The 11,379-nt window shown below is 39.9% G+C and overlaps 1 protein-coding gene across 1 annotated transcript in view; it reads right to left on the bottom strand.

Moving 5' to 3' along the window:
* The window catches only part of Etnppl (ethanolamine-phosphate phospho-lyase), an 18,969-nt gene that overhangs the window by 6,036 nt on the left and 1,554 nt on the right, over positions 1-11,379 (bottom strand). The window contains exons 2-8 of the mRNA XM_031376172.1: positions 9,966-10,084; positions 9,582-9,741; positions 7,923-7,997; positions 4,653-4,743; positions 3,657-3,773; positions 1,411-1,493; positions 646-871 (exon numbers count right to left, since the gene is read on the bottom strand). Of these exons, the coding sequence (XP_031232032.1) occupies positions 646-871; positions 1,411-1,493; positions 3,657-3,773; positions 4,653-4,743; positions 7,923-7,997; positions 9,582-9,741; positions 9,966-10,084 (871 nt within the window). The remainder of the gene's footprint in view (positions 1-645; positions 872-1,410; positions 1,494-3,656; positions 3,774-4,652; positions 4,744-7,922; positions 7,998-9,581; positions 9,742-9,965; positions 10,085-11,379) is intronic.

Below are 11,379 nucleotides of genomic sequence, written 5' to 3'. Positions count from 1 at the left end.
GGAAAGGAGAAATTCGCATGTAAATAAAGAAAATATCTAAAATAAAAAAAAAATGAAAAAAAAAATTAAAGATTCGGAAGTGTGGTTCAGTAAGGGAAAATTAGTGTTCTCTGTCCTTACAGAGCTGACTGAAACAGCTAAGCAATAGTTTCTCTGAAAAAAAAAAAAACCCTTCTGAGATTTGACTTTGCTTTAGTCTGCAGCAGTGCTGCTGTTCACATACTATGGTGTGTCTTCTAAGCCCAACACTTATTAATTTGGAGAATAAAGCCAAAGAAATAAAGCTTTCCAAAGATAAACATTTAGTATCTGTTATGAGAGTTGACTAACATTCATGGTACCAGATCCTCTAAATGCTTTAAAATTGTTTGGGGAATTTCAATATGATTCAAAACAAATAATATCACATTGTCTGTTAATGAAATAACCACTAAAGTTTAGCCGCCTATTATTAGAAAACCTAACAAGATTGTTTTGGGAAAAAGAGAAGCAGAAGGAAAAAATACAAAGAGAATTAAGTCTGGATTAATCAAAGTTTGACAGGAATATTAGAATGGCTTACTGCTAACACTTTCCTAATGTTTGAAAAATTCTAAGAACATGCAGTATTTTCCCCTTAGAATTAAGTCTGTGAATCAAATTTACCGTATTGAAATATTCCATGCCTGCACTGCTGAAAGCTTCTGCAATTTCTTTGGTTGTCACCACACAGGATATCGGGTGACCGTTGCCCATGGGTTTCCCCATGGTGACGATGTCTGGAACGAAGTCTTCACCATACATCTGGAAGCTCCAGAAGTGACTCCCGACTCTGCCAAAGCCTACTTGAACTTCGTCAGCAATGAACACACCCCCCGCTTTGTGCACGTGTCTGAAAAGTAACGATATGTGTTGATGCCCTCAGACCACTGAGTGTCCCCAGAACTACCCGAAAAGACTATTGAAGTCAGAAAAATGTTAACCTGAATCACCTGTCTGTATTAAAAATATTCTAGGACTCAACACTTTGTAGAGATGTTACAGGGTAGTCACATGGTTTCTAGGTTTAGATCTACCCCATATGCTGCTTAGAGTACTGCACTGTATTGCAACATTTCACTTGGGAAGAAAGCTGAGCAAGTGGATCTTACCAAGGTTAATTGATCTTCACCTGTTTACTAATTGGCAAGGCGTATGGATGAGCCAATGAGACAGGATGCTCGGCAGGAGCTGGAGCATAGTTCTAGGGGTTGAACCATGTTAAGTCCTTTATTTTCTTTTGCATCTCTGGAAAGACCAGGGGGTATCCTAGAGTCCTGAAGTAGCAAGTATTCAGGAGCAGAATTTTACCAGCTAATCTGGAAGTACGGACCTTATGGACTTGTCTTAGTGCCCTCAGCTTGACCAAGGATGCCCAAGTCAAGTACATACTCAGCCACTTTCTGGAAGTAGCCTGCTGGAGGAATAATTTGTCCACCACAACTCTGCATGGATTCAGCAATAAAGGCAGCAATCTATACAAGAAAAGATGGGGTCACAAATCTATACACGACAGGCTCCCTCCTAAAAGAGAAGAACTTCCTATGTCAGCAGGTTTTTATTTTAAAGATTTATTTTTACTTAATATGCACGGGTGTTTTGCCCGCACATACGTCTGTGCACTAGTGTATCCAGTACTTAGGGAGGCCAGAAGAGGGCATTGGATCCTCTGCAACTGGACTTACATATAATTCTTAGCTGCCGTGTAGGCACTGGGAACCAAACCCTGAAAGTATCTGTATTCTTAACAGCTAAACCCTCTTTCCAGCCTCAAGAGTGTGCTATTTTAAAGAAGATTTAAAAGGACACATCTTTGTTTTTAATTTTATGAGTGTGTAGTCTACCTCTGTATTTGTATGCATGTGTGCTGGTGTTCAAGGAGGTCAGAAAGCATGAATCGCCTGGAGCTGCTATTATATGTGGTTGTGAGCCACCTGCCACTGATGCTGGGAACCAAACCCCAATCCTCTGCAAGAGCAGTGTTCTTGACTGCTGAGCCATCTCTCCAGCTCTTAGAGTAGGTTTAAAATAGCTAGAAACTCACCAATGGCAAGTGCAAAATAGACTGTTAGTTATAAATAAACTCTATCTGTGCCAGAAGAGCACCCCTCTAAGTGATGTCTTAGGACACAAGTAAAGCCACCCAGGGAAATGGCGGTCACGAGAGGTGGACTTCATAACTAAAGGGCAATATTTTTTGTCGGGTTGTGTCAAGTAAAACTAATTAATATATGGATGTCTGTGATATGAAACTTTGGAAACTGATATTCAAAAGACATAACTTGGTGCCCATTCCCAAGTTAGTAAAATTGGACTGCTTGAGGCTAGAGTCAGCCCAAGGAAGCCACTAAGCTTCCCTCTAAAGCTAGGCATCTCAACAGTAAGTATAGGGGAAGCATGCTAGAGGGTATGGGGGGAGAGGCTCAACATGGCAGTCACTGAAGGACGGAGAGAAAGCTCAAGAAAGGCAGGAGAAAGAGATCTAGAGAATCAAGCCTGTGTCCAGACGCCTTACTAGTGTCATTAACCTGGGTTAAATCCTTGACTTCATAGTTATTTAGGGTCTTAGCTATAAAATGGGGTTGCTGGACTCCAGAGACTTCTGCTTCAGCCTTCCATGACTTTGTAAGCACAGCTGACATTTAGAAGCCCATGCCCTGTATTTACTTTGTCATAGCTTTTAACATTAGTAACATGGTTGCATCAAGCCCCAAAATGTTAATTATTAAATAAAAAATAACTTAGGACCCTCCATTAGCAGCAGAGTCCATATGATCTTGTTAGGTTAAACATATTTTCTAAAAGCATCATTTACCATCTGAAACTCCAAAGCTCTTTTAGTAGGTAGAGCTTTAGGCTCATCTGCCCAGAGATGTTACAGAGGGCATGGAAGCAAAGCAGGGGTGGGGTTGGGGGTGGAGGAAGGGCTGTATATGGAAGAGACACTCCAGAAAGAAGAACGGCTCTTCTGTCATGAAGATACAAATATTGCAATTCATTGGAAAAGGCAAATCATTTTTTATTGAATGAAGTATTCGTCTTGCCATGTCTGTGCCATAGCCAGTTTAAAGGCTATGTGTTGTTAAATTGCATTTAATCTGCACCTAAGTGACCCCATGCTAGGTGGGGAATGAACATGAATCTGAGGGCAGTGGGGTGAAGACTGAAAACACCAACCCCTTTCCTGCTCTCGAGGACTCTGGTGCTGTCCTGGAAGCCCAGGCCCAGGTAGAAAGGCTTCGTGAGAAGTTCTGTGGTTCCTGGAGGTCCACTAGCTCCTGGCAGCACCAAGCTCCCCTGAGGATCTGAGAGCTTAGACTGGTCCTGAATATGGAGCATCTCTTTCCTTCCCCCATGTTCCTCAAAGTTGGAAGAATCTGACCCTCTGGACCAGACCCTGAATAGTACCCAAGAGATCAGCATTAGGCCATTATTACTCGAGAAGTGTAGTAATTATATTTCCATGATAAATAAAAATTTGCTATGATAAAATTCTTTTGAATCAAAAACCAAGTGAATATGGAATCAGCAAAGAACAAAGGCATTTTAGATTTAATCCCCTTTCTTCTCTGTAGAAAATTCCAACTGCTGTAACTATTTCCATAAAAGGCTTTAGAAGTGTTTCCCATAATGCCAACCTTCCTTCCGCTGCTGTGAGCCTCTTCAATGATTTTCTTCACCTCGTCTGCATATGCAGTGGATGGGTCTTCGTGGTCCTCTCTGTATTTCCCTCTGTAGGTATCTGGAGCTGGTGCCTAAAACATCCGATAATACAGTTTCTCGTTATTTGTATCTTGACCAAACTTAAAGGCCAAGGGACTACCTATTTCCGCACCAGCGTGTGTTGGAGGGTGGTCCTGTTGACCTAAACACTCCTAGTATCTTTATCTTTCTGCACATCTCTGAGTGCTGTTAAGAACTGACCTCTGAATTGTGAGGTGGAGTTTAGACATGCCAGCCCCTCTAAATCAAAGCTTTATTCATATTCACATAGGAAGCAAATTCAGATTGGCGAGCAGAAAGACATTATATAAAAATGACACAAACTGGAGACTGAACTAATGACTATGTCAGAGAAACTCATACTGTTGATTATATCATAAACCATGATCACTTAGGAAACTCAAGGTTCTAGGTGCTTAAAGTCTTTCAATAAAGCAGTGGCGACTCTTACTGACCCTCAGTTAACACAGTGATAGGAAGCGAATTTCACTATTTTGACAACCTGGTTGGCCTCTCTGTTTGATGCAACATACCTTTTGCACAATTCGCATTATTTCCATAACTATGCTTTATGTAAATTATCTTTAACAACAGTAGGACAAGCTCATTTAGCTCTGAGTGTTGGCCTCGTACCAGTGATAGGAAGAGTGGCTGGAGATGAGTGGACACAAGAGTTGAAGACAGCTGTTAAAAATCTGATCTACCAGGTCTACCACTGAACTCTCCTACCGTGGTTCTCACTCTGAGCCACATGCAGCCAGTCTGTGACCCCTGAGTTCAGCACATCACACAACTGCTCTCAATCTTAGTTTCTTTCCCATGGTTCCACTCTGCTTGGAAGGTTGGGCTGAATGGCAATAGGATGCTCTTCTAGCCCCAGTATTCTGATCATAGGACTCAGGGATATTTACCACATGTACAGATTCCCTCTTGACATCTTTGCCCTTCTGAAACTTATAAGGACTGATCTCGATTAGTGATGACAGGTGGCCATGATAAGCACTGAAATGAAAAAGGAAAGTCACACACAGGGTTCCAAGAAAGGCGTCCTTGTAGCATGTGAACACAGTGTTGCCTACCACTCTGTGTCAGTCATCTGGAGAGAGTTCAATACCGGCTCCACATTTAACTGCGAAACTAGCTCTTGTCTTCATGACAGTACTGGCATTTGATTTGTCTATTGCCCCTTCTACATGTAAGGAAGTACTTGGAAAGCCTGGTATATCTGCTTATAGGCAATTGTTTTTATTACAGCAGGAAAGACAAACTATTTCTTTAAATTATATGGCTAAATTAGATTCTCCAAATGTGGACACTTTTATATCTTCACACAATCTTGTGAGTTGAGTTTTCTATATTCTCAAATATTTTTTACATTGGTTGATTGATTGATTGATTGATTGATATGATCCAGGGGATTCGACTCAGGTGGTCAGGCTTGGCAAGCAAGTACCTGCTGAGTCATCTTACCAGCCTAAAATTTTAAAGGTAGGCCTCACGGACTGTTCTGTCTGGCCTTAAACTCCTGGCCTCAAGTGATACTTCTGGGCCTCAGCTGGGACTATAGGCATATGTCACCATGCCTGGCTAGTAAGTCTGAAAACGATTTTATAGAAAGGGGTTTCTGATTGGAGTGCTGTCTAAAGGATGCTCCATTGAAGACATTACGGCAAATACAGAGGGATTATGGAAGAAAAACTCGGACTGAGAGATGACCGAGTAGCAACAAAATTCTTCTTTCTCACTTAACACACAAATGGTGAAGAGATTCCTCTTTCTGTTTCTTGCCCAGAAGTGTGACCAGGAGCTGTGGAGAGAAAACTCTAAGAGGCCCATCCACAGATGACTCCAAATAGACAGTCTCTGGACTAGATCGTATAGGAAACCACAAACCAGCAACAGAAGGGTGAGAATCCTAACTGAAAAAGTGATAAAGCACATGAAAAGATGATTAAAGCATAAAATTTATGTGAGAAGATTCTCAAGTCAACATTGCCAATTTAACAATGCAAATGAAGAGATGTTATACCCAGTAGAGTAGCAGCAATTAGAAAAAACCAGAAAGCTGGCTAGGACTGGGGTTGGTTAGGCTAGGGAGAGGGGGGTCTCTCCTGTGTGTGTGTCTGGTGTTGCAATCACACTGGAGACAAATATGGCAACATTTAAATTAGCAGCACCTGCTGCCCAGCCATCTTGTTTCTGGAATTTATCCCCGAGGTATTTTCAGAATGTCCTGTGGAAGACTGTGTAGAGAAGGGTCTCTGTTTGTGCAGGGAATGATGAAGTCAGTGCCCATCACTGGGAGAAGAGATGCTGTACAGTGAGAACAATACTGTAATCCAATATGGCAGCAATTCCCCACTCAGAGCTATGGGCACTTGAACATCTTTAGTCTGACCTGAAACTGTCAAAGCAGACACTGGACTTCTGATACTCAGTGAGTAAAAAAGGAATGTAAGATATGTCAACATACGCCATGTTGACTAAATATTGAAATGACAACACACATGCAGGCTGCCCCAAACTGCTAGAACATTTAAAACCCCATACATGGCTCACATTATGTTTCTGAGTTAGAGGAATGGAACAAATTTAAAGAATTCTACACGTGATGAAGTATGAAAACCAAGAGATCTACAGTAACTTTGGTAAAGCAGATGCACATAATATAATGCACATTTTACATGATATAAAAAGTAAAATGATGTGAAAATCAATACAGAGTCGGGAGGAAGAAAGGGATTAGCAGAAGTGGGAGGGAGAGAAGATAAGTTGTAAATATGATCAGAAAACATGATGAACATATATGAAAATGTAATAATAAAGTCAATTATCATATATAATTAATGCATACAAATAAAACATTTCAAATAGCATAAAGTAGGTACATTAAATATATTATTAAGTTGGCTATCTGTCTATAAATCATATATAGTAAATACATTATTATAGTTGTCCGTAAATGATAGAGAATGAGAATTTAAAAAGAGAAATGCCCCACTCCAAGTATGTTTATCTCCTAATATTCAGAACCCAAGAATATGTTTCATAGCAGAGGTGATTTTCAGGTATAGTAAATTAAGGACCACCCAATGAGATGGTTATTCTGGATTATTTGGGTGGATCCAATATAGTCAGAAATGTCTTAAATAGGTTTTTAAAAAGGAAAGTATCAATGTGAAAATTAATATGATCTTTAGCATTTGTGAATAGAATTTCTTGGAACAACAACAACAAAAAAAGGAAATGTCTTATAAGTGAAGCAGGAGACAGGAGCATGATAATCAAAGATGAGGGTGTGAAGAGAGAAACAAAGGCTTGGTAAGGTGATGGCTGACTTTGAAGATAAAGCTTGGCACTGTAGGCCATGAGATGCAGACATAACCTGGAAGAGCCAAGAATTCCCCACAGGTAGCCCTGATTTTAGCTTAGTGAGTTATTTTAGTTTTCTGATGAAATCTATGGCAATAGTTTTGTATTGATCTGACCCCATAAGCTTATAGTAATGAATGAAACGGCAACAGAAAATGAATCATCACATTAAAGGGAGTCTATAGGAGGGCACAAAATAAGGCTGCATATTTAGTTTCACTCTGTGGATTTATGGGGTGAGGGAGTAGACAAAGTAATTTTAAAGCATTAGTAAATATTGATATCAAGTTTCTCATTAAAAATTAATAAATTCATGTTTGGGAAGTAAGAGTCAATGTGACCATTGGTAGTTGTGATCAAATGAAAAAGAACTAAAATTTTAAATTTGCTTTAAATTGCTATGTTTAATATCACGTACAGTGAATAATCATGGTAGCGAAACAAATGTTTGGATTTTTAAAGAAATTAATTATGTTTTTATTTTGGAAACACTTGAGTTATGAAGATGGAGCATTAGCTGCAATGTGTAGGTAGTTACTGGGTAAAATGCCAACCAGGATTCCCATCAAACCCATAGGGCTGCAGTCATCAAGACACCCAGGAAAGTCGCCCCCATTTTCAGGTGCTTGGAAAGAGTGAATTAGCCCAGAAAGAGTGGATTCAAGCTATACCCGACACCTTATTGTGTAATTTCGAAACACCCTCCTCCATAAGTGCCTGCGGTCTTAGCAGAGATGAGTTTGGTATAGATTGGTACACTTCCAGCTCTGAAGTGGCGGCTTCCTTAGAAGCCTGTGCCTAGGACTTACTGGTCAAGAGTGATCACATCCTGGTGGCCTCGGAACTGCCGTGCCAGGCGTAAGGCTAAGTCGTTGGCTTCGGATCTATTGAGATAACACAGAGGGGGGACAAAATGACGTCCATCTTTTTAAAATGGCTCAGTGTGAGCTACAGAAATTGTAAGCTGACATTTGTTCAGAAACGTAGTGTGGAATGGAGGCCTTCTTGCCCACTCTATCCTGCTCCACCTAAGTTCTCCCTGTAACTTTGTAATACACGTGTCACAGCCACGAAGGAATAAGACACATAGCAGAAACCCAAAGAATGGCAGCTATGATCCCCACTTCACCCAGTCACATCAGGGATGGCTAGCTTTAAGTACACTAAGAGTCCCACTGTAAGCCCTATCTCAGGAGGGATGGATCACCCGCCAGGCTGGATGCCATGCCATTATACTAATCAATGCTTGGTTAGTTTCCTTATCTGAAAGATTAAGATTATACGTTTTTCTACCTAGTTCAGAGAGTCTAAATAAATTCTCAAGTGGACAAAGGAAACAGTCACTCAAAGGACGCTCCTGGCAGTGGGTTTGCTTCCAGGAAAGGCTGGCCATCTTCTTTCCTATGGGCGGGGCAGCAGCCTCAGAGAGGTCAAACAAGCAGAGCGAGATTTCTCATCAATTGGAGCAATAGCCGGGATTTAGACAAAACACCTGAATGACTTTGATACTATTATTATTATTATTATTATTATTATTATTATTATAATGGGCATGCAGCATCATGTACATTCTCTAAGGACAATGCTGTTTGGAATTCATCCCTCTTTGGTAGCATAAGATTCTCTAGAAATGAAAGTTAGATATTATATTTCATTTATAAAAGGCAAGAATGATTTGTTATAACACAGGGGAGCCTCAAATACCTCCTCAGTTCATTACAAAACAAAACAAAACAAAACAATGATGCTCTTCTTACAAGATACCCCTTGGAAAAGAGTCACAGAAAATCATAACAAGCAGACATTATTATAGCTTTCTAAATATCAAATCCAAAACTATGTATCACTTTAAAAATAGGAAAGCTGCTTTCAGCTTCTCCCAAACATAACATTACTCTTTCAGCTTCACACATTCTTGGGCATGCGTTTGCAAATCACACCTTTTGATATCTGTATAGTTTTCCACAGAATGGATACGTTACCATTTTGTGCTTACAGAACTTAAAAGTTGGAATGTATCTTCACTTGGATTTTCTTGAGTTTGCGTTGGGAAAACATGCTCAGTTTTTGTAGAACAGCAAGTCAGTAGAAAAAAAAAACCTTATGAAATTACAGCTTTAGTGGGGTCCCTTTAGTGGGGTCATTTATTTGCTGAAGTCTGCATTTAATGACTATGCGGGCTCCCTGTTTTCATTACACATTTTACTGTGTGACGAGATGGCGTCACTGTATCCCATTAGGCTCAGAGTCATGAAATAAAGTAAAAGATTCAGAAAGGTCTACTCCTAATGAAGGTCACTTAGTGAGTGGTAAGAATTTCAGCTGATGGGATCGGCTGAAAATTATAGTCTCTTGGAATCCTTCATCCTAACATCTTTCTAGATGCATCCAATGAAAAAGCGCTGATGGGACAGGGGGGCGGAGATGCCGGAAACCAGACACATACCCGGATAAAACCAGTCACATACCCGGAGTTTGTGAAGTAGCAAACTGAGAGCCTCTGAGGCAGGGTTGCGGTAAGGCGCTTGGCAAACTCAATGATGTTGTCGTGGAGGAAGCGAGAATTTGTATTTAGTAATTCCATCTGTTTCGCGGCAGCTCTGACCACTTCTGGGTGACAGTGTCCCACTAAAATGTAGGAGGTAAAGGAATAAGTTACAATTTTAAGAGCTTTGGAGGAGAGGGAAGTTCTGAAGGGAAAGAAAAGGATTTGGGCTCCTTTCTCCCCTGTTTTACTGAAGCTTTCCCATTTTAGGGTGACTGAGCAGGAGAAAGGGACATTTGTCGCGAAATTTCAGAGATGAACCGGGCCCCGCAGTAATCCTCCAATGCACTGTGCACAGGATTCTTACCGTGCGCCACGTTGTTGATGCAGTCTAAGTACCGTTCGCCTTTCTCATCAAACATGTACTGTCCCTGGGCTCGCATTATTTTGATGGGATCGGCTGCAAAGAAAATTTTGCACGAGGGCCTAGAAATAGGCAAAGGAAATACTTTTAGTTTGGTCAAATGACTCAGTAGTTTTCCTTCTCAGTGGAGGTCAACCGTCTGCGGAAAATTACAGTTACAAAAGAGAAAGGGCAAACATAGGCCATGTGACCACATTCTTTTTTCATTTTATAGTCTCTAGGAATCCTTCATCCTAATCCACTGTGGGTGTCACTGGTCACATCTCTATGTTAGAGTCTCATGAATCAGCTTACTGAAAACTCATTTTTCCTTTGGGAAATTTTATTCTACCGGAATAAAGATGACCACCCCCACATAGGCATTCTGTTATGTCAGAAGCTGCTATACAGCTTAATAAATATTTTCTCGTGTAATACCTATAACCATTTCCCCCTTCTCTCCCTCTCTTTCCAAATTACTTTATAAGAAAATTAATAGATAACTATAAATACCTTAAGAGTTAAGTACCCCAAAAGGGGATTTTCATGTATTTTGAGTATTTCTTGTCCTGTATCAAATAAATGGCTTCCCACCTTAAATATTTAAATAATTTGTTCTGGAATGCTACTGTGAGCAAAAAAAAATGTGTTAGTTTTGGTTATTTCTATGAACATTTATGGCATAAAAATTAGGAACACATAAATATTACTGAGGTTTTTAATCTTGGCTTAATGAACTTTAAAAAGCTGAAACTAAAACTATGTGAATTTTTCTTTTTTTCTTTTTTCTTTTTTTTTTTTTTTGGTTTTTCAAGACTGGCTTTCTGTGTAGCCCTGGCTGGCCTGGACTTTGCTCTGTAGACTAGGCTGTCCTCAAACTTACAGAGATCTGCCTGCCTCTGCCTTTAGTAATGGGATTAAAAGAGTAAAGGCATACACCACCACTGCATGGCTAAAACTATGTTTTTATTTTGGTGTGTTTGCCTACTAAAGACCTCTGTATACATTCTAGAATGGTGTTCTCAACCTGTGGGTCACCACCCCTTTGGGTGTCAAATAGCCCTTTCACAGAGGTTGGATATCAGATATTTACATTACAGTCAATAACATAACAAAATTATAGTTATGAAGTAGCCATAAAATAATTTTATGCTTGGGGATCACCACAACATAAAGAACTACATTAAAAGATTTGGCCTTAGAAATTGTGAACCACTGTGGGGTTTGAGGAGATTTTGTAATATTTATTGATCAAGGTGATATGCAACAGTTTAGAAGATATTTTGATTATTTGGAGTAGTGAGTAACCTCAAATTTTAAAGTGGCACATGGCTGTGGTATAGGTTGATGGAGGTTTTTTTCTTTTTTTTTTTTTTTT

The sequence above is a fragment of the Mastomys coucha genome, unplaced genomic scaffold (assembly GCF_008632895.1).
Source record: "Mastomys coucha isolate ucsf_1 unplaced genomic scaffold, UCSF_Mcou_1 pScaffold16, whole genome shotgun sequence".
NCBI classification, from domain to species: domain Eukaryota; kingdom Metazoa; phylum Chordata; class Mammalia; order Rodentia; family Muridae; genus Mastomys; species Mastomys coucha.
This window is presented reverse-complemented; position numbering and strand designations above follow the sequence as displayed.